This window comes from Perna viridis, chromosome 6, assembly GCF_037379345.1.
Source record: "Perna viridis isolate PV_CMFRI_1.1 ecotype Kerala chromosome 6, ASM3737934v1, whole genome shotgun sequence".
Classification (NCBI taxonomy): Eukaryota; Metazoa; Mollusca; class Bivalvia; order Mytilida; family Mytilidae; genus Perna; species Perna viridis.
In genome coordinates this window covers 44,961,165-44,985,834 of record NC_142450.1, presented here as the reverse complement: position 1 = coordinate 44,985,834, position 24,670 = coordinate 44,961,165, and the positions used below count along the sequence as shown (strand labels likewise).

The window sequence follows — 24,670 nt, the reverse complement described above, 5'->3', positions numbered from 1 at the left end:
TTTATCTTTTAAGATATCAGTCCTTGTTTGAAAATTACTCAGTTTCTTCTAAAATAATGAGTAATTATTGTTTGTAAACTGTTGTTAGAACTGATGTGACCGCTGATTAAACAATTATGACGCAATGGCATACAAAATATATTTTATCACAACTGGTTTATTCGCGCTGCAATGAAGGAGAAGGTCTAGCGCTATGTAAAACCTAGATTTAACCCACCATTTCGTTTTAAATTCTTGTTGCAAGTCAGGACGATTACGGTGCCAGCTGCTCCAGTGGTGTAATATCTATTTTGCCAGATTTATTTTGACTTGATTACGAATCGGATTAGTGTTTGGTAATTTTGCTGTTACCCTTATTTGAACCGTTGAATTTTATTTCAACTGTTTCTCTCTTCATGCTTTTTTATCGGAAACATCAGTAAAGTCGATCGATTGGTCTATCTTTAAATTGGTCATAACACCATAAAATGAACAAATCAAAATAAAATCACGGAACTCTTGGTTCATAGCTAAGAGGAACCATTACACGGACGTTGATGCAGAACAAACACCTTCATCCCTCAAAATAGGAGTGTAAGATACAATGATGATTTCCTTGAAAATTAGTTTTTTTTTTGTATGATTTATATTTTCCGTACTAAAAACAACATGCTTATATCTAAGCTTTATTTATATTGTTATACAAAAGTGAAAATGAAATAAGTTTTATTTTAAATATATATATATCAAACAATTAAGTTCAGTATCAACAAGGTATAAATATAAATGACATAACTTCCTTCTAACATTGCTGAGTAAAAAGGAACACCATGGAATGGACTGTATTACTAATTGAACACTTACATAACATATATCTAAAACATGAACATTTAAATATGTCAATTAGTTTGATTGGCTAGTTTCAAATATAACTCAGATAAGAAAACATCATGTATAATCATACAAATAACACTTTTATATAAATGGAAGTTGGGACCTTTCAAGTAACATATCATACCCCCTGTTTCATTATTTAAAGTTATTTATAGAGCTTCATCCTTATTAGTTGTTGTTGTGACCATCTTATCAATTACACACACATTTTCTGTTTACAAGATAACTTTAACTCTTGAAATAGAAACATTCTTTTCTTTATTTATAATTTGTTTTTTTTTCTCAAATTGATCTGAAAGAGTAATCAAGGGAACCAAGGTTATAGCGGTAATCAAAAGAATGTAATCCAGGGACAAAGACCAGACATGGAAAACAGACATACACAACAAAGAACATAAAGTAACTAAAGCATGCAAACATGCAAAACTTATAGCAGTTAACTAGATTCCAATAAATACGTTATATTTGAAAGAGGGTATAATAATACATTGTATAGTTATTGAAATAGAAAATAATTGTTGTCTTAAGGGTAACTAATAAAATCAAAGCATAAATTTAGAAATATAACATTTCTACCAATATGTTTAGTAGCAAACTATTAATATATGTAAAATAGAGAATAGACAGAAGAACAGTTTTGCCAACAAAATCTTTTTGTAATTCATCCACGCATAGCATGGACATTTTGCTAAATTAGCACACATGTTTCAACAATTTCAAAATTTTAACCATATTTAGACAACTTCTATCATAACATCTAGTTTGTTGAGACATGTCCATATTTCCGGATGAATAAAAACCTCCTAATTTCGTAAAAAAAACAATGAAAACTACATGCAGCGATACTTTGTGACAGCATTACAATAAGTTAATGTTGTAACACCTTGTAAATATCTGTCATCTCTTCAAAAAAAACAAAACAAAAAAAAATATAACAACATACCGCAAACTGGTAAATCCCTCGCAACCTAAACCAGAACATTATTGACATTAAAAGTATTGTCTATGACATTTACAAACGTATGGAACAGATCTAATGTCTTTGTTATTAAGTTGTTTTAGTACAAAGTGTGCTATAAAACGGACTACACATACAAACGTACAAAATATTTTGATATATCTTAAAGTGTAATGAAACATCAAACAAATAATTTATGGGCAAAACACCTCTAGAAAACAAAGCAAAATTATAAAAGGTGTACAACTGACCAAATTTGTTTTAATTGCAGTGAAGTACATTTTATATTTGTAGCATACCAAATAAAAAAAAGAGAAACCTTAATCCACACACACAAACTGTTTATCTTTGTTTGCTCTTTGTTCAATTTTGTTTTTTTTTATTTTGTTTTAAGGTAAAATAGCTATTTCTACAAAATAAAATCTTTTTTTTTAAACAAATGTCGCGTTTTGGCAACTGGGAACAAGCATATAATTAAATGTTGTTTATAAAATACAATGTACAAAACATTCGTTATGTACTTTGTTTCTATGTTTATTTTTGTTTTTGCTTATACGATAAAATTGAACAAAAGTTGAAAAATTGAACAAATAGGGTTGAATTAATATAAAAATCACGAGTTTATAGACCAAAGTTTCAATACTTTTTTTTCCATTTTTGAGTACGTTTGTCACGTACATGAAATGTCATTTGACCAAGAACTGTTAATAAAGTAATAAATGTTGATTTTAGAAACAACTTTTAAGTTTATAAACGAAAGTAAACGTATATTGCCTTATTCATTGTGGCATTTGTTTTTTCTTTATCGCCTTTATAGTAGGTTTTCACTAACAAAATTAACAATATATGCTGCCAGTTTCACGCTCTCTTCAGCTTGCTCTCTCGAGTAAAGTTCTGATGGAGCGAAAGGATAAGATGTAACTCTTGGATAACGCATTCTAGAATAATTAACAACTAAATTTTCTAGTTTCTGGACTGCCTCTTGTAAAGCTGGAAATTTTCTAGCAACAGACATGGGGAGAAAATGGTCATTTCCTACTTGTGTAAAATCTTCTGTCACTTGCACGGCCTTTAGTGCTTTTTCAGCAGCCTACAAACATTTATATAAATCGTTCATGGTTTAATACAATTTGTTAATTAATTAATCTATGTCTTTTTCAATCTTGCTCCCATGTTTTTACACCATGTTCTGATACTATTTGTTTGAATTTTTTAATGGTCAGTTCAGTTAAAATATCTGTGACAATCGTTTTTGTACTCAGAAACATATTTTGGAAAGGTTGGATAAGATGTGCAATGTATCCCCCTTAAGGAAATAATCAAGCTCAGAAAATAATGTTACTTATTTGAAGGTAACATAGTTTTGAATGGGTAATACTGGAAAAGGAAGCACATGCCTGTAACTAAACAATACAATCCATGATTGTTTGCATAAGCAAAAATGTAGTATCCCTGTAATTGTAAGAAACAGAAATGGACTATAAATGAACTTATTTTAGTAAATTTAGATCAATAATGGTGGTTCATTTAATTCTGTCCACAATATCTTTACTTTGTCAGGGAATCTTTTTTAAATAATAGTTTTTCAGAATGTTATTCTGAATTACCCTGATATATATATATTACTTATTCCACCAGTGATAATACTTGATGAAACTTTAATCTAGGTAACGCAAAACATTAATATTTATATAACAGGAAGTGATTTGACTTACTTGGTGGCTTTGAACACACACCCAGTTGTACGTTTTGTCTGATACAATCTTCAGTGATGACCTGGCTGCTTCCATATCAAACTTTGCTTGCTTCATCCAAACTCTTCCCATATGCGGTTGAGGATTAGGCATGACTCCATTAGTATGGCCCGTTGAACGCATGCGTCTTTGTCGGCCAATATGAGGTGAATAACCATCTACATCAAACTGATACCCTTTTACTACGTTACCCTTTCCAGTTGCTCTTCGTAAATAATTATTCCACGCTTCTCGACCTTTTTCTCTGTGTGCATCAATCTTACTAACATCAATGTCTCCGTTTTGCAATTTTTTAATGAATTCTGTCAAATGTTTGAAAACTTTACCACAGAAAGCAGAATTGTCATTCTTGTCAGGATGCCATCGAAGATATAACCGACGAACAATATGTTTAAATACATCAACGCCCTCTCGACATGCATCAACTAAGATTTCCTCAACGGTTTGAAAAACATTTTCATACTGTCCTGATTCACGACTAGCATGTCCGTCTGTGAAAGCTTCAACGTCCTTACTCATGTTATTATCATTTCTAATTAACTTATAAAGCCTGTAGGATGGTATTTCTTGTTCAAGTTCTTCGCCTGAGTTTACAATGTAAATTGGAAAAACGTCTGTTGTTAGTTGTTTCAGGATCTTCACGTAGATATACATTGATGTGTCTTCTCCGCCAATATTTGTATCGACATCATAAATCTCACAAACTGCATGGTCTCCAGGTTTAAATTCTTCAAAATCAGATAATACTAAGTTAAGGTCTTCATCAAGTAGTGGTGTTCCTGGCAATGGAAACCATGACATTTCCTTGAATACATAATCTGCATTAACTAAGCCATAATAATCTAGCATTTCTCCTAATTCCTCCCTTGTTTGTCCAAAAAAAGGAATTACGGAACTTAGAATGACAGACGAAATTGGGAAATCTGTTAGCATTTTGATACCAAATGCAAACCAAATTGAATTTTTGAGGATCCAGTTATGGTCACAATTCTTATTATACTGAATGTAAAATGTATTTTCTTCTTTAACGAAAAATACGTTTAACTTTTTAATACACTTTTCCATTGCTTGTTCTTTGTAAATTAATATGGTCTGTAAGTTGGGAAGTGCAATTACACGAAGCATGTTCAATTTCTCGAGAACAAGTTTGTACTCTCTATCATCTATTCTTACATTTTGTTTTTCTTGATACGTTTTTAACAATCTGATGACAGTGTATTTGCAATTATCTCCAGCAAGATATGATTCTATCTGGTTGGCAAGGTCGCATGTTACTGCTAATTCTTTCATTAAAACATCTTCTGTTAAGCACTTAGAAAGCAAAGTTGGTCGGTTTGTAGCTGGTAATTTTAATAGAATTTCGTAGATATTATGATATTCCCTCAAAAGAGGCCTCAAATCACAAAGAAAATCAATTGTGTCTGTTTTCCCTATTCGTGTCTTGTAACTTGTATCATCAACGGCAACCAAATCTCTTGCAAGTTTTAAAACATTGTATTCGTTTAAAAGATATAAATCTTCATAGTCAGCTTCACTTGGTATTTCACCTTCGTATGTTGATAGGCAATGTAATAGGCCGTTAAATGCTTGTTCAAAAACATCGAGCTCAGTTACATTCAATTTCTTGCTCGTTGCTGCCTGTTTCAAATTTTTCATAATTCCAAAATAATGATTCAGGGAAAGGCCATCAGATGCACCAAGAAGTCGAAACAAACCAAAGTAAGCCCCATAGCATTCTGAACAACTGGATAGGAACGATGGAATTTCAAGCTCTTTTGGTAGGGTAAGAACAACATAAGACGCCACATGAAAGCGTTTATTTTCAACATTATATATGAGAGGGGTTTGTGAAAACCTCACTTTTGCCTCAGAACAAAATACTTTGTCTTCAATCATTGTGCTTAAGTATGCATAAAATTCTTGCATTAGATCTTTTATGAATTTCCGTTTAATCTGCCGATTTTCAATGAAACTCGGGTTATTTAAGGCCTCACAAACTAAATGTATATGCGAAATAACTGATTGCATATTAGGTATCTCTGATACTTGCAACATCTTCTGTGTATGCATTTCTACAGGTATTGCATACTCGGGTAATATTGCTTTTATTGTCCAACAGAGTGATGCATTTCGTGGATGTTCAGCGCTCTGAAATGAAACCAGCCCATTAGGAGAATAGGCTCTACAAATTTGAACGTAGTCGTTGTCTATAGTTTGGCAAGTAATGAAATTAATTGCACTTATTTTTGTCAAAAAGTTTCTACGACCTTTCAAATTCGACAATTTAAACATATTTTCTAATAGAATTCGCGAGTGTGTTTCACTTTTATCATACAGTCCATTCCGTTGAATATCGGACGCAAATCTCAAAATCATGATTTCAGATATTTCCTTTTCTATACCTGCAAACTCCATAAATTTATCCCAGTCTGGTGCTGAGAAGGGTTCAGGAGGAATTTCAGTTTGTGTGCAAAGTTCAGCAAACAGTTCAACTCGAGGACTAAAGAATGTGCTTGCACAACGAAGGCTCCCTACTTCATCTGGTATAAACTTCAAAGATCGCAACAGTTTTTGCACTTCTTCGCTTTCCAATAATTCATCACGGATGAATTCCAAGTGCGGCATATGGTGTTTTCTTTTAAGTAAATGAAAATTTGGAAGAATAAATCTAGTATACAAAGAAACAAGTGGATTCCTGTAACCTTTCTTCTTTTCCTTCCTTTCATAGCATGGAATACAACCAAGTTTCGCAAAAAGATGCTCGAGCAATTTATTGTATACCAGAAGTTTTGTTCCCAATATAGCACAGATGTCATCTATTCCATCAGACACAAAGGAACAATCAGAATTTTTCACTACAAGTACCTGTTTGCTACCATCGATTGTTTCAATGTTTCCAGTGACAGTCGTGAATATTTGAAGACATTTCAACTTTTCAAAATTATGAGGAGTAAGGGTGTTGAATACTCCGGCAAATACCAGAAGCAGATCTTCACATTCGGGTTGTTCCAATTCTGTCCAGTTAATCGTCTGTCTGTGGTAATATAAGCAATCAATTAGTTTTTCTGGTTGTTCGATAGAGGCAACAGCAGCATAAATATGTTTTCTTCCTGTTATTTCGAGATTTGGACATGGTAATGCAAGCTTTGAAATGTATTTTTCTCGAAATGTTGATGAATACGAATCTAACTGAAATAAGTTTTGTTTAAAAACGAACAAACAATACGCCTGTTGCATAGACACCAGCTTATCTTTACTATTCCATCTGCATGGCACTAAGCACCATTCCCTAAGTTCATTGTTATCCGAAAAAACATCTTGTGTGTTAAAGTACTCCCATAGTCTTTCTAAGTATATTTTAAGATCGAGATACATATCAATAGGGCCATTTGTACGATACATTGCGTTACTGAGAGACTTAGATAGAAGAGTTGATAGGCCATTCAGATCAAAAGCCCGAAAGTAATTTTCAAATTTTTTGAAGTGTTGAACTTGTTCAGTGTGAACAAATTTTTCCGGAGACGCTGGAAGGAGGTCAGAATATTCAGTCAAAAATAATTCATTTAGTCGATCAAAAGGTGTTATTGCTTCGTTCTCTTTAATAAGGAGAGGAAGACCTACGATAGGTTCAATCGTATCTGCACATTGTCGCATACAAAATTTCAATACGTGAACCAACCGATCAATAGTTTTGAATTGTGAATTATCTAATGAAGATAAATTTCCAACAACACATTCCGTAGGCTTTAAATTCCATGTTTTGAGAAAAGATATAACCGCTTCTGGATTTATTGATCGTTGACAAATACAACCGACAGGTCTAATTGTTGCCTCCTCTGCTGTTTTCTCGACGATGTCTTTTTTAGTTAAGGATGACTTCATTATTGATGTACGTTTGATATGGTTCTTATGATGACATGAGCTTTCGATGCTTTCAAAAATATTCTTTGGACAGCATATTAATTTCATCCCTATGTCTATAAGCACCTCTCGTAGTTTATGCTCGACTTCGAAAGTGCATGGTACAATACTTGTAGAGGCCCAAGAAGGTCCAAATCGTTGAACATTCTGATACTTCTGTTCAATTTTTACTTCGTAAAATGACTTGATAAAATCAAAGAAAGCTGGAAATGTTTCTTGCTCTTTTTCCAAGGGGACCCATCGCCTAATTTCAAAGTTGTCTTTGTGCTTATTCTTGTCTTGAAATGAGTGTTCAGAACATTCATGCTTCATATATGCAGGGCAAACAGGGAAAAGAGACAACTGTCTTCTAATAATACTGTTAAATGTTGCAAATGTAAGATCTTTCCAAATGTCTTCTTTAGCAGATAAGCAACGAGGAAAAGATTGAAAATAATTTGATAGTTCATGCCATTTGGTACAGTTTTTTACTTTGTTCTTGTATGCCTGTAAAAGGCTTGAATATGTATGAGCAATGGTTTCTGTAACCAATATCGTATTCCATGCATACCTTATGTCATCTTTGAAATTTCCTCGGAATATCTGTGCTCTATTTTGATTCAAAGCAAAATGTCCGTTAACGTGTACTGGTAAACCAGTATTTATTGGCAACGGTAAGGAACAAAATGCCTCAGTACAATCTTGATCTGACCCTTGTTCTGCTCTTCTTGTTTTCAAATTGAAATATTCCAAATGTTTCGCCACACCCCCTATCGGTGAGAGTATTATTGACTTATCTTGAAAGCATGTATCAATCTTTGCTGGAACATTTTCACTATTCGGAAAACCAAAGCCTTGAACAACTAACCATTTATCTATATGTCTGTTCCCAACATTTGTTTCTGTCTCATACTTAATTTCACGGAAATTGATATCCCGTAGACGTTTATCTCCTTGTTTTACTGATCTCATATCAAGTTTTATTCTTTCTTTGAAATCCTTTTTTGTCTTTAGATCTTCATCAGACATCTCTACAGATACGGAATATGTATCGGATATTGATTTGTCTCCCGGTTTGATATAGGACAAACTTATTTTATTTACATTTGTAAGAAACAAAAGACTTTTTTCCATTTTCTTCTTCATAGTTTTCAAAATTTCATTCACATCTTTTTCTTCTATAGACTTGTTGCTGATATCAGACTTTTCGGCCTGTTTATAAGTTCGCAACGGAATCCGAAACCAGGTCCCATAGTTTGAGGGAAGTTCTGTCTGCAAATGAGCATCATAAACATCCAAGTAGCATCGTTTTAACTCTCCTAAATTGTCAAATTGGAACCCTGGTGAGTCCTCGTCAACAGAAGGTACATTTCTACAATGTGGATCAAATACACAAAATGTATCTTTACTGGGTCCTTTTGTGATGAAAGATGGAACATCAGTTAAGTGATAAACAGCATTAAACCCGATTCCGAACTGTCCTATTTTCAATGGATCATCATGCTTACTTCCTACGCCTAAATCTTGTATTTTTTTTAGATCATTGTCTGAAAACCATGCATTATTAAAGAAAGTCAATGCAGGACCTTGAAATTGCGCCCATTTTTCGGAAAATATATGTTTTGTTCTGTGATTTCGCATGTCGTAAACAACATGGACTTCAGAAGCACCAGCATCATCAGCGTTTTGCAATAACTCGTTTAATATTGAATGGTCCATCGGATACGCCGAAATGATTCCTTTAATTCTATTTACCAATTTCTCTTTTTGTCCAAATGGTAAAACATTTGCAAATTTATTTAGGTGTAATTGTCGTTTTGATGAAACTTTTAATGTTTCAATCAGTCCAAACTCTGTGACAACTGTTTTGTGAACATAGAAGAATTCATGCTTGGTTGGTGTAATTCCAATGTATCCATCATCAAAGCATACCTCTTTTATTTGCCGAAGTATACCACAGCTGTCAGGTAAAACAATTGTATCCTTTTCATCTGCTGTTAGATCGCGGTTTTCGTTCTTGATCTGTTTACAAATGTTTTTCAAAATGTTAACAATACATTTGATCTCACCAGTGCTCAAGGGTTTTGCACCTAATTCATCTTTTTTCTGTTGAAGGATTTTTGTCATGACTGAAATATCGAAATTTTCTGAAATTCCTAGAAATGACCATAGTTTATCAAACTCTCTCATGGAGTAATCAATTTGGTAAAGGTATGGAGAACAATTTCCGTCTAAAGACATAGCAACCTTTTCACAATTAATCATTACTCCATTAATATACACAACTGAGTCTTTTTTTAACATTTGTGTTGACTTCAAAGAACAAATACCCGCTTCCCCATTGTCTAACCAGGTATTCAGGTAAGAGTAAACGCGTTTGATAATATCTTTGAAGCGTGTAGAATCTGTTTTAATCGATTTTCCTAATTGGATAAGCTGTTCTACGACATCTTGTGTGTTTACATCTTGGACACCAACCAACTTTAATATCCGCGTATCGACATGATCAGAAGATCCAGCAATCAATCTAACTGCACCTTTTAAATCTACGAATTCTGGTAAGAACACATCTTTTGGTGCTTTAAATCCATCCTGTTCGTCTTCGCCTTTCCATGGAACCGTTTCGGGCCAGCCGTCTGGTCTTTTCATTATTGGTATGAAAGGGATAGTCTTCATTTGTCCAACGTCGTTAATATGTATTTCAATGTTGTCTCCGAGGTATTTGAGTGTTGCCCTGTATCGTTGTACTGCCTCGTCATGGTTTACTTCGGATAGCCTACGCAATGAAGATGCCCTCTGAAATAGAATATGTGGTTGCACAGTTGAATCCATCATCCCCATTTGAATTAATGTATCCTTGAAGTTTTCAAATTCTTCTTTGGGATACCGATGGTCATCCATTTCAAACATTGTGCTTACTCTTCCTGATTCGTACACCAATTCACATGGCTTTCTAAGTAAGTTTGATTCTTTTACTGGTATACATTCCACTGATTGTATCAAATCATGCAGATATATATCTTCTAAACCCTCCTTCAATAGTTCGTTGCGATTTGTTATAGTATTTTCATTGTTCCAGTAATCATTGGTTAAGGAAGGCAAGAAGTAGTTTTTGAAGAAGTCAAATTTTGATATGAATCGATCTTCATGATCTTTATTACTTTTATCAACACTTCTTTGGATCATTTCATGTACATTTTTGGGCATGTCCATTACTTTTATTTCAGAGTTTTCATGAAATTTTATAAGGCATTCAAATGCAATATCACCTCTCTTAGATTTTGCACGGAAGATAGGGTCCAGGAAGGCGGAGTTCCTGAATGAAGTTCTAATGAATTGGTTTGTGTACATGTCTAATCTGAAGAACACACACGGATCATGACTAATTATGTAGTCATAAAATGCATATATTAATTTGTTGATATCTTGGTCATGGCTGATAAACGGCCACATTGTCCAGTAACAGTTATGATTATTTGGTGAATCGAGATTTGAAATGACATATGAAAACATTTCAACATAAGCATTCATAATGATATCAGTCAACATAGTATCGTTCCATGCACAGTTGACCTGGTAAGTAGTACTATCTTCATTGTAGGTCACGATAGTTTTCCTGTCTCTTTGAACCAAGAAACAACCATTGATATGTACCGGAAGTGGGATATGTGAAGGGAGTGGAAGGAAACAAAACATATGGCTTTCTTGATAGAACCCTGTTGGTACTTTTGATATATCAATAAGTGATTTTATTTTCTTTCCATGTCGTTTAACAGGTACTGCTACACTTCCAACTGGTATCGCACGTTCCTCCTTTAGTTTCTCAGCCAAATCAAAAGACTTTCGTCCTGTGTTCCAGGACAATAAATATGTCTGTTCACCAGTAAATGGAGACTTGTTTGCAAGAAGCCGACTCGCATCCTCTGTTGTCTCAACTTTAATGTCCACGAGTTGAAATTCTGATAATTGTCTTTGATATGATGAATGAACAACTTTTCTTAAGAACGACTTTTCCGATGAATCTTGAACAGTCTTAACAGTTTTAAACATAAGTTGTAGATCTTGTTCTGGGTTCGTACATTTGGAATCTAAGTGGTAAACCTGTATCTCCTTTACTGATTCTGCAAACAATAGTAAATTTGATGCATCTGTCATTAATTTGTCTAAAAGCAGTATGATTTTGTCTTTATTATATTGAGTACTTCTTATCTTGCTATTTGTTGCTTGAAGAGAGGTTCTAAATGGAAGACGAAATAAAGTACCTCTATATTCGAAATCCCCTTTTCCCGCCAAAGCATCGGAAAAGTTAATTCCCGATATGCCTTCGAATGGTTTGAATTGGTTACGGTATATTTTAAGAATATCTTTTGTAATTGCTACTCTTACACCCGGGTTTCCGTTTTGAATAGCATCTCCAAGGTGGTGTAAGTGTGGATCCAAGACTACCAATGTATTTCCACTTATTAAGCTTGGAACATCAGTTAGATTGTAAACAGAACAAAACCCCAACCCAAACTTGCCAATTTTATCTTTCTCGTGTTGTTTTGTTCTCCCTCCAAGTTTAAGTATATTATCAAAATCCTTTTCTAAGAAAGCTGCATCATTAAACACCCAAAGCGCTTCTCCATGACACTCTCCCATGCCTTTGTCAAACAGCCCTTCTCGGCTATCATAATTTTGTCTTTCGTCATAAATGAAGGATATTTTAGTAGCGCCTGCATCATCTGCATTCTGGAATAGTTCTTTTGGAATTGAAAAACCATCAGCATAGCCTTCAAGGTTGTCGGCAATTTCAGTTGTTAATGGTTTGCTTTGTCCCCATGGAATAAAAACTGAGTTCTTTTTCAGTGCCCGGGTGGTTATTGTTGCTATTCCTAATTGGTTTGCTATTTCATTAATATCTGGATGGGAAAATATAATATCACTTTCATCAATTAAAACCAGTTTTTGTTGGTCGGCGAACGTACAATTATCAACTCGATCGAAAGCTAATATATCGTCCAATGTTCTGATTGGTACGTAGAGCTTTAAAAGTATTTTCTTCTCGATATCCATCTCTGCTATTATTCTGAGGATATCAACAGCTAATTTTCTGTCCTTCCTTTGTTCGTTTGGTTTATTTTTACTTTTCTTTTTGTGTTTTTCGTTCATCTTCCAAAGAATTGATTCCAAGATGTCAAAGCTGACTATGCTATGGACACCAATATTTAGGAGCAAGTTTTTGAAGCTTGTAAACTCTTCAGCCACTGTAAATATGAAGGGTTCCAATGATGGTAAAACGACATCTCTGCACTTGAGGTTTAAAACTGTTTGACTTGGGGATTTGAACCCGTGTTGGTTCGTTGGAATACAACGCATTTGGCACAAGGCCTTTGTTATATTGTTATCTGTATCACTGCCATCTTCAAAACGTTTGTTTAAGTACTGGAAAATGTCCCTTGACAAACTGACATATTTTGAGTTCTGATTTTCTGTGTAAACCTCTAATACATTTTTGAAATGCTGAATCACATCTTTTATTTCTGGTTCATCGAACCATTGGTACACTTTTGCTATTCTATTGTTTCTAGAGATATTTGTAATAAGTGGCTTCACAGATCCAACTAGGTTTGACATGTGACTAGATTTGATTTCAATCGGAGAACAAACTGGTGTTAATAGACATTCTCCATAAAATTTCAGAGAAGAAATGTAATCGGATGGTCTCTCTTTTAGGACTGGAACCCAATTAAACTGTTTTATTTTCAATAAATCATCTTCTGAAAACATTTCATTTTTGTCAAGCAAAAACTTTAAAAAAGCTGTTGCTTTCGTAAGTATGTTGTGATTATCGAATAAATTTTCATCTTCACTTAGTCTTTCAGCGACCTCTAGCATAGTGGATGAGGTTAAATCACTTTCGGTTTTCAATCCAAGTACCTTCAGGAATGCAGAAAAATTGTTTTCTTTCATGAATGACTTATCAGGAAACCGATCTTTTTCAGCAGTAAATAGATCTTGGAGAACCGGAGAGGTGGGGTCAAATAGTTCCTGTACACAACAATAGCAGCCGCTTTCGGTTGGGATGAATTTCAACTTCTTCGCTTTTGTCAAGACACTTACATCTAACCCCTGATGTTTGCTCAAGAATATCATAAATTTACGTTTGTCATTTTGACTGTACATCTGATGATTTTGTAGCATGTTATCAAGTATGATATTGTAGAGTGTGTTTTCTTCCATTTCAATTCCTCCGAAAATGGCAAACAGATCTCTATATTTGTTCTCTAAAAACAATTTTGGATAAGCAATATCATTTGGGAAATTCAAGATTGTCAACATAGGTATATTTTGATTAAACGGTGACATACTTTTCAAACTTTTCAAGTTGTCAGTCTGGTAAAACAGGTTCAGCATCTTGAAAAAATCCTTTGAAACTGATTTCAAAACATTGGCATGGTCTTTCAGGTACTGAGCTAAAGAACATCGTTCAATATCTGTACAGAGCTGGTTGATTTTATCTGATATACCGCTTGGCAATGACGCAAACCATTGTATAATATTCTCGGGGGTTGGTAGCATGACGTGTTTCTCTACAACTTCTTTTTCAAACACTGATATGGTATTTTCTGGATTTATGATAACTAATCCACTTGTTCTCAGAATCTTTTGCAACGTATCCGTTAGTGGTCTGAGACTTCCATAAGATGAAAACATGTAGTTGCCTTTTAAGTATAGATAGTATTCAACCTTCTTTATTCCTTTGGCCTTCAAGCTAGAAATGATTGGAATTATTGGAACTTCTAGGAAGTAGTTAAGATTTTCAAACTGTCTAGCAATGATAAACCTCCATACATTTTCTACCCAGTCTTGGGATCTCATTACCTCATTGTGAGGTTTGTATCGTGAGTCATTTACAAGACAACCAGTTTTGAATACGCTTTTCAGAAGAGTCGGAATGTCTTCATTTGTCAAGACTTTTAGCTGAAAATGTCCTGCAAAATGTACGAAAATATAAGTCATGGTGCAAGGCTAAAAACAATGAAAAATGTTTTTTTTTATCTATTTAAAGAAAAGATGAAAATATTACTCGCCAAAAAACAATAAATTAATTTTTAATGTATACATAAAATTTATGCCTCCTGGTCAAGATGAAACTATACAGTATCAAAGACATATAGGATGTTTGTCCTTTGTTTTGTAATTAATACATTACACTGCAACTTGCCTGACTAATTTAAAGAAATGACCGTCATGTTTCTTCTATGTAATTTTTTATCTAACCATAACCTTACCTTCTTCGGCAATACACTGAAGGCTTGTCCATGTCATTTCAGAGATGTTTTTTCTGCATACAAATTTCGATTCAATTCCTGGAAACATTCTGAGCTCCTCGTCATTTGCTAGAAGAAATTTATGTTCGATGTCATCATCATTGTCTTCTGTAAAACACAAAAAAGACCCATCACTTAATGGCAACAGTTCTATATCATGTAAATCTCCTATGACTTTGTCCAAGAGTATATAGTCTAACAAGGACAGTTTTTCGTCGTTCGAGAACTTTTTCCAGCATTCGTTTTTTTTCATTTCCTTCCTAATTGATGCTGGAGTAATTTGTTCTACTTGTTGACTCATGAAAGAAAATATATTTTTGAAATGTTCTGGTAGTTTTGACAGGTTTTTCTTGCATTTCAGGAGGAATGACTGCAGCACAGAACGTGTTGTATCGTCTGGGGGTATCAGTCCATACACCTCTGGCAAAGCATCGTTCATGTTAACCCATTGCCCATTGTTCTGATCGGTATAGAAGATAGGTTCATTAAAAACATGTGTGAACAATTCTGCCAACATCGGATGCCAGTTTATATCCACCTTTTCAGGGTCCGGTATCAACTCGTAAAACTCGTCCACTAACGCTGGTTCATTTTTTTCTGCAATACAATCTTCCCTAAATTGTCTTAAGAGAAAGAAATAATTTCTTGGGAACAATTCTTGAATTAAACCATGATTCCATTCTAACGCACTGTTCTGTTGGTCTTGTTTTGATTTGTATTTAATGTAACATCTATTATGTTCTAAAGCAAAGAATCCATTCAGATGAACCGGTAAACCCGTAAGAGTTTTTGACGATAGTGGTAATGGTAAGAAGCAAAATATATGTCCTGATACATCTGATTTAACGCAAGTCTTATTGCAATAAGCAATACTAGTCATTGGAGTAAAAGAAAATGAATCTATACCCGACAGTAACTTCATCTTTTCTGACATGTCAGAAAGCCCAAATATGCAGTTAGCAACCGTCCAGTAAACATTTTCTTCATGATCATCATCAATTTCGATATTAGAGATTTCAATCTTGCTAATCGACATTTTTGTTTCGTTCGGAAGTTCTTTTGTTTTTTCCACCTCGTGTTCAACAGAAGTCATCTCCGAATTGTTTCTATCGGATTTTGTCACGCGATGGAGCAGTTTCGCATCACTTTCTACACCTCCATCCAATTCTAGAATTTCTAACAGTTTTATATGAGTCAAAAACAGAGGAATTAGGGGCATTTCCCTGCCAAACTGCTGAAGTAGTAACTTCACTTTGTCATTTGTGTATATCATTTGTGACAATTGACTTTCCTGTGTCCGGAATGCAAGCCAGAATAATGTTCCTTTATACGAAGGATCTTGTTCTTCCAGCAATAGGACATCAAAATTAAATTTGTGCTGAAAAATTTGGAGAGTCTTTTTTATGTGCTCTCTGCTTACATCAGCTAGACTTTTTAAGGTCACTGACAAACATTCCTTCTCGTTGTCTTCCGATTTCAAAGGATCGATAATGAGAAGTTCTTTGCCACTAAGAACAATCACGTAATCTGTAAAACATGTGAATACAAAAAGGTAAATATAGGTAAACAGATCAAAGGGCAAATAGAACATTAAAATTAAAGGTTAATTGTGTTTATCACATATCCAGATCAAACATTGACTGGTGTATGTAGTAAGGACGTTAATGTTTGGAATATCCGCTAAGAAACAGATAAATTGCTTTGGTGTTTAAACAAGGAGTTTGGTAAAGTACAACCAAGGGTAACAACACTTAAAATTAAATTAAAAAAATACGAAAGTCAAGATAAAGGAAAGCAGTGGTGAATCCAGATATTCCTAAAGGGAGGCGCTGATTTGCCGGTGATGAGACCAACTCCAGATACTTTCAAATCATCAAAACGAACAATTATAACCACAAACGGGTGCCCACACTCCCCGGGGCCTAATACATTCGCTAATGAAAAGTAAACGAAGACGAAAACAAGAAGCAAGAACAATAAAGATTCGAGTAGATTGGCCTGATGCATCGGTAGGTTAATATGACCTACATAACCAATTGGCCTTCTTCTCATCTTATATCATACGAATGAGAGAAGACAAATAGAATTTGTTTTCCATTGTAAGGAGATAAACAATCTTACATGATTTTAATCAGTTGAAATATGAACCGGTTTTGTAAGTCGGCCAAGTTACAGATTCATAAAGAGTCATTTGAGGGAAATGTTTTGAACTGCACCATTTCGTTTTACACATGTACCTGTTATATGGAAGACAGACTTAAAACCTTGTCCAAAGCGTCCAATTTTCAGTTTTTCTTTTTCTTTTCTTTTCCAGCTAGCTCCAATTTTCTTGATTCCTTTCCAGTCGTTTTCTTTGAATATTGCATCATTATAGACGCAGAGGCCGGGTCCCTGCAAAACAAATTATCTCTATTCAACTCTGAAGACTGATCGCGATATATAATAAATTTCTCAATCGAATAGCATTGGAGTATGCATTAAATTAACAAAATACAAAACAGTATATATTGCTGTGAAAAGACATTTGTATAATCCAGGTGATATAAACAACTCAACTTGTATCCTTTAGAATGTTTTAAGGTAGTTGACCTGGGATACCCCCAAAATTTTCCCATAATTCAATTTTCTTTAAATTTGTACATGATATTACACTAACTGTGGCGCATCATTTGTCAAGTTTTTAAGAAAATTCATCGTGCAGCTTTTGAACAATGAAGACTAAAATATTGCTATTTTTTTAATCTGAATCATTGGCCAAACCATATCTGGTATTTAGGGTCATTTTGACAATACATTTAAATAAATAACTGAATATTAAGTCAAATACACTTTAAAAGGACTAATATATCAAATTAAATATCCAATTCTATTCTTTCCATTTTGTAGAAGAGATACTAGGCATATAATTTACCAAAACAACAAAAAGGGGGTCATTTCCAGCAATTGCCTTATATAAAACCTCTATTTTGCCAAAAATTCATAATTTAATTTTCGTACAAAACTGACATTATATGGACTATTCATATGCGAATCAATAAACAAATTTTCAGAAAAAATTCACCGTGTAGTTTTTTTTAATGTTTTAATGATAGTAAGGTATAATGGTGGGCTTGAAGTCATATACTAATTCGTCTCATTCAAGTTTATTCAGTATCAATATGAGAACGATTAACTACAAAATATGAAAGAATAACATTCATAAGCATTTGTCAAAATACTTTCACAAAAATACAAATGTTACAATTCACATAAATAGTATTGCAAAAATACAAAATCCGATTCGTACTAGATACATAGTGGGAAAAGTGGAAATATCGAGTAGCACTTTGTGGACAGTGAAAAATGGAAAAATCAAACGTGACCCGTTTAAGAGAGAGTAACTTTAGAAATAAATATGTATTATTTGTGGGGAATGACAAAATATAAATTTGGTGTTGTTATTGTCTCTGGACATTTAAACATTTACATGGAAAAGGACACCTCGGATAAATATAGCCACAAGTCAATATCTAGAACAATATATCAAAAACATTATGCATATATAAAATACACATATCAAATGGGTTTTCAAGAAACATAAATGTACATACCGTATTGGTAGACTCAATAAACCCTCAAAAGTGATCATTCTGATAATTCTTCATCGAAATAGATATGTGACCTTCATTGTTTTCATTTAAGAGTAAGCTTTTTTAAAGGGACATAAACCAATGTAACATATAATTCTATGCAAATTGTGTGAAATCAATCAATCACCAAAATCAAACACTTTGGTCTCAACATAAGGTAAGGCATTGAAATATTTTTTTGATAATTAATCATTATGGCTAAAATCATAGTAATATTCAATAAGGTTACCAAGTATCAAATTAAGATGACTTATATTGATGAAAGAGCATTGGCATGCACAGCTTGAGTCAACTACTGTTGCAAATTAATGTCACACAAATATTTATACTTCTGCACGAAGGGACTAACTTGCTAAACGCAGTTCAATGCTGAATACAGTCATATGCCGAACAAGGCAACAAAATGAAAACAGAAAGCGTAAATTCTTATAAGGAATTAAAGAAAATGTATATTTTTTTTTAACTCTAAAAGGTTAAGGAATTATAAAAACTATTGGTTAGCCATACTGTTTCATAGTCATAACAGAGATCATTTCATATTTCAATTTTAATATTATATCAAAAGGAATCTTGGTTTGCCGTAAAAGGTATCATTTCAAACGTTTTCCGACCTTATAAAATATATTGCTCAATGTACCCATTTGAAACATTTAATCAATACTTCAAAAGAGCAGAGTTACTGGGGTTGGCATCTTTGTTCTAGAAGTTGAACCCTTTCTTGGAGTTATTTCCCTTTAACATCAGTATCACTTTGAAGCTTGCATATTAGGAGTCATTCAAACGCTCTAATGACTTAATTCCTTTCAATTTGGATTACCTCCCTTACCCCAGGTCTACTACCTTAAGAGTAATCAAGGGAACCAAGGTTATAGCGGTAATCAAAAGAATGCAATCCAGGGACGAAGACCAGACATGGAAAACAGACATACACAACAAAGAACATAAAGTAACTAAAATCATACATACAAAGTAACAAAAGCAAATGAGCAACTCGGACTCCACTAACAACTGGGAGCATGGACCAGGTGCACCGGTAGGGTAAGCGTCCTCTGCTTTTCTAGAAACACCCGTCGAGTTGCTCATTAAAGTCAAGTCCGGGGTAGACAAACAAGGAAAGGAAAACTATGACCCGTTGAATAAATCAGTTTTCATGGTGCAGATGGATACACCATAACGATCCACGAGTTCATGAGTTAAGTTAATGTAAATAGTGTTTGTATCGATATCCCGTTTTCCTTAAATTTAAATATAAGCTTGTCTTTCCGACTTTCAGGGTTTTTATTTTTTTATTTTTTTTAAACCAGTCAGTTACCTACATAGATAGTGCCCAGTGAGAAAAAAAGGAAGTTGTGTGAAAGATTTCATAGTAGTATTATTGGAAATATAAACGTGATATATAAACTCTACCTTAAAATAATGACTAATGTCCAATGATATCCCGGGATCTATCAAACGTTTGTCGTAATAGATTTTGAAGCATGACGCTCCAGCATCTTCAGCGTTCTGTACCATTTCCTAGAAATTATATGTCGTGAATACACTTGAATACATTGTAATGGTACAAACACAAAAGAATATCATTAAAACATTTCAAAATCAACTAAACTTTATCACACTTCATAAATATGATCTATTATATTTTGAACATGGTTAACAACTCAACCATCAATTTCGAGCTGTATAGAGGTCATCCATTCTTTAGCTTCTGACATTACCCTTCAATAAATGACTTTAACCGGTATAAGGACACAAAATGATATTTATGATAGAATCTGGCATTAAAGTCACCCTCCAATTTATACATTTGATGTTGAGATAGATTCCTTTAAAACCTACTCTAAGTATCTGAGATCCATCCCTATAATCATCCAGAATATTGTGTAAACCCTCCAACAAGGTCTCATTTTCCATCTTCTGCTGCTTACCCACAACAATTTGTCTAGGATCTGCTTTAAGTAGAAAGTGGATAATCATTTGTAAATACAAATGTATCTCAGTGTTGAGCTAGATTTAATTTGCCTCATTTTGACACACTAATTAACTAGTCGTGTACATTCTAAGTGAAAATAAAATTTAAAAAAATGTAAGACGACGAATGATGAAAGCAGGTTAATTGTAGTTTGGCTTTGAAACTCGATATCGAAGTATATTACAACCATTTGACTCTAATGAACACGTTGAGAATTTTCTAGTTTTCTACTTATCACACCGCTTACAATTGGAATATATGCCCACGATCGACTCCAGGATGAAAGAGTAAAGTGCCGACTGTCCATAGGCCGACCAGAAAATCACTCGTGTGTGTACTCATTCAAAAATATATTGTTACCTACGACAGGGTACTTGTGAGCTTTTTATCGGTCCGAATACAAACAAAAAAGATTTTAAAGATGAACAAAAATAAGTAACATATTAACTTGACGTGAAAAAAATAGAAAGTTAAAACAACAGAAAGGACATGCAAAAAAGTCATGCACGGAGCAAGTTTCTGACTTTAAATATGTTATTAACTTTGCATACTACTCCAGCATAAATGTAGGCGGCGTGACACGAAGTATAAGAGACAAGAAATCACGAATAAGCCACTGCACAGCAACATGAAATGGTAACTTTAATGTTTATCGTATATACTATAGTGGTCTAATTGTAATTCGATGCGCTCGTTGTCTTAGGCGGGATCTTCTTCCTAAGCCTTATACTCTTTCAATTGACATATTCATATATTTCAATTCAATAAATCACATAACAAATCGTACTATTTACTACCATTATATATTACTACTACATATTATTATAACTTCCTTGAATGCATGTCTAATCTAACTGGTCTGATAAAAAGATAAAATCAATTTGTTCTGAAATGATTTTATTAACCATTAAATATTTAAAAAAAAAAAAACAAGGTTCTTTGAAGCTTTGAGGGATATGTTTAATATAATAGTTCAAGTTGATAGAAGTTCAATATTATTTCTTCCGGCTTTAGTTTGGACCCCCACCCCGCCCCCCCCCCCCCCTCGCCCAATAAACAATCCAAGCAAACCCCCATGCACAAAGCTTCGTTGTTATAAAAAGAACTTAACAGTTTAATACTACACTGATGGTAACGTGATGATACGATCCCCAAAATAACCTTACTAGGTTAATTTATTGCAATTAGAAATGGTAGTACCAATGTTTCTTTAGCTTTACCTGTTGGAGCATTTCCACTTTTTGAAGTGTATTTGTCCATCCTGAACCAATATTAGAAATCGAATCTTAAGCTGTAGTCAACATTCAAATTCTACGTGGAAACCGTCAATATCTGAAAGTAACGTTTTGATTCGGACAATGTTTATGGCACGCCAATTTCGTCAAACGTATGGGAATAAAATGTAATGTATATTGTTTATTCTTTTTCAAAATTTTGTAATTAAACACTCAAAAATCTTATTACGCACTCCAATTTTGTATTTCGGACTAGGATTTCAAACATGCACCAGAAACTGTCAAAGTGTACAAAGAAACGATAGGATGCACTTTTTATCATATTTATTATAATAATTGCATAAGTAGGTCGGTTTTTTTTAATTTCGAATGGAAAAAATGTAACTTTTCGTTTACATTCAACGAAGATTGATTGAAAAACAAACTTGAAGATCTTCATTGGCATTGATAAACATGTTTATTTTCCCGTCTAGTGATAAAATTCGTAACTTCTCGGCAATGTTCTAAGTATTCAGCGGTTAATTTGAAAATCGCCGAATAGTTACGAATAAATTCAATTCCATAAATCGCTCAAAATAGTAGTAAGTCTCGTCACGCGACTCCCTGGTTTCATGAGAATGGGTCCTCGTCTTCCATTCAAATGTGTGGAGATTTGTCATTAACATGGCATTATTAAAAGCAGAATATCTTTTTTGTGTAATAATACGGATAAAAATAACAAATATCTACAGGATAAAAATGTTAAGAAAAGCATAAATAGAAGATTTTGCATTGCCACACAGTGTTTCGGTTTCTCGGAAATAAACAATAAAGTGCAGATCGGTTTTCGGATTTCAATACGTTCTACAACGGAAATGCCGGAAGGGAAACTGAAACTAGAACGAGACACCAAGATGATATGTTGACGTAGTCATAGGACATTAACATTTTTTATTTATGTGCATAAAATTTGCGCACAATTCCGAGAGCGTAATTCCAATTTTTGAGCGCGCTGTTTCTTTTTCCCTTTCAATTCTCTGTATTTAGCCATTCCTGATGCATGTTTGAAATCCTAGTCAGGGGCGAATCCAGACACTTAGAAAAAGAGGGGTGCCAGCAGGTGAGAGGTACTAGGATATTATTTGTTTTTTTTTTTCTTTTTTTTTTTGTCAATTAAAATGTAAACACATCAAAATGACAAACCTTCCAATAAAAGAGGTGTGCCAACCGCCCTGTACCCTATACCTGGATCCGCCACTGCTACCGACATAAAAATGACAAGGAGAAATGTGATCAATTCGCAGAAGTGGCGCCAATCTAACTGTTAATGTACTTTTATGTATTAGTAATTACATATCAGTCAAGTACGGAAGGAAAGTTAATGTATGTTTATTTTGTATTGTACACTGATCTATGAGTATACATTTGAAAGATATATATGCAATGGTTACACTTGTTAATGATTAGCCCTCAATGGTTGGCATTCTAATACTGACTTAACAAATCACTATTAATTATAATAATTCTCTGAATACTATTATTTAGATGCACTTAAAGAACAATAAAACTCACCATTCACTGTTCGTCAGATCTGACCGCGTCTGAATGACATCGGTTTCTCTAATGTCGTTATATAATTAGAAATGGCGATAGGTGTTGGAATGGATGTAATATATACAACACTATTTAACTTTCGGTTTCGAATTCATTTTTTTAGAAAGTGTATGGACTTCCCCGGGTATAAGTCATTGTGAAATTAGATAAATGACTATAGAAATCTTCGGTTAAGATTATTGATTTGTTTGCTTTGGTATTGTAACAGTAATGTATGGCAAGCCAAAGTGGACAAAAATTAGTGTTTTCTAATATTAAAAAACGAATTTTTAATATTACAAATTCATTTTTGATATTAAATATTCAATTGAATTTCTAACATTAAAAAATGATTTTTTACTATGAGAAATTGATTTTCTAATATTTGAAAATGGATTTGTTGTATTCAATAAAGATTTTTTTTTAAATATTCATTCATTCATTCATTCATTGTCTTTATTTCCTCTTGCAGAGATATAACGACATACAAATTTACTATATATATCAATGACATGTAAATTATATAACAAGAATAATGTTACAATTCAACTTACATGAATTCTAACTTTACAGTTTATCTATATTACAACACAATATATTTCATGATACGGACTAATTACTTATAGGGTAGGGGTGGGGTGGGTTTGATATTTTCTGCATTAGCAAATCTCAGGAGCCTATTATATTGTCCGAGGCTTTGCACCACATGAACGTGACATAGTCTCATAAAATTGAAGAAATCTATCTCGTCAGATGTATTTTCCAATTTACCCAGAAATATTTCAAATAAGTCAGATTCATCACGCTCGTACAGGTTGATAAACAAACACAAAGGAAAATGTTTTTGCAATAAAATGTTGAAAACGTTCAAGCATTGTTTTTCCGCAGTTTTTAGATTAATCCATACTTTACATCCGTAAAGGGTAGATGGTAACACTGCGACCACACATCAAGCGTTTTCTGTAACCCCAAAGGAGACAGGCTAATACAGGAAATATCATCATCTAATGCGGGGCAACAACTAACAACATGATAAACACCTGTGCTATTATTAAAAGCTTTTAAGTTAGTTAGCATTTCATTAATAAAGACTAAGTAGAAAGAAATATGAACAGGCCTGATTAGGAACAACAGCGCTATACGTATCAGTATGCATATCATTGATTATACACCATAATTTATCTGTTATCCCTAAATTATACAGTTTGTACATTAGCACCACCCTCCATACTGAATCAAGTGCCTGCTTACTATCTAAGAATGCTGTATAAACTTTGTTATTAGACATTTCAATATTGTGGTACATAGTTTCATGTAGATTAAAGGAATCTGTCATACAGCCGAGATGCTGTTGAAATCCTTGCTGTTTGGGGTTTGAAAAATTTTCATATAGAACATGGGCGGTAATACGTGATCTTCGACCACTCTCAGATAATTTTAGAACAGCAGATAGAAGACTAACAGGTC

The 24,670-nt window shown here is 33.7% G+C and overlaps 1 protein-coding gene and 1 long non-coding RNA gene across 4 annotated transcripts; both read right to left on the bottom strand.

Moving 5' to 3' along the window:
- Positions 1-652: 652 nt before the first annotated feature.
- LOC148615214 (sacsin-like) lies at positions 653-23,307 on the bottom strand. 3 transcript variants are annotated; one of them, XM_088589908.1, is made up of 8 exons: positions 23,183-23,307; positions 21,617-21,728; positions 20,264-20,376; positions 19,835-19,942; positions 17,036-17,189; positions 14,760-16,325; positions 3,547-14,459; positions 653-2,921 (listed from the first exon to the last, which is right to left on the bottom strand). In XM_088589908.1, the coding sequence occupies exons 2-8, from the start codon at positions 21,654-21,656 to the stop codon at positions 2,643-2,645; spliced, it is 13,173 nt and encodes a 4,390-aa protein (XP_088446034.1). In that variant the 5' UTR covers positions 21,657-21,728; positions 23,183-23,307; the 3' UTR covers positions 653-2,642. The 3 variants fall into 3 exon arrangements, with proteins under 3 accessions (XP_088446034.1, XP_088446035.1, XP_088446036.1); XM_088589909.1 differs by having other exon boundaries at positions 20,264-20,373; XM_088589910.1 differs by lacking the exon at positions 21,617-21,728 and having other exon boundaries at positions 20,264-20,373; positions 23,183-23,289.
- On the bottom strand, positions 17,930-18,573 carry LOC148615215 (uncharacterized). The gene is made up of 2 exons (XR_015923847.1): positions 18,389-18,573; positions 17,930-17,970 (listed from the first exon to the last, which is right to left on the bottom strand). It is a non-coding gene; the product is annotated as an uncharacterized LOC148615215 (long non-coding RNA).
- Positions 23,308-24,670: the final 1,363 nt, after the last annotated feature.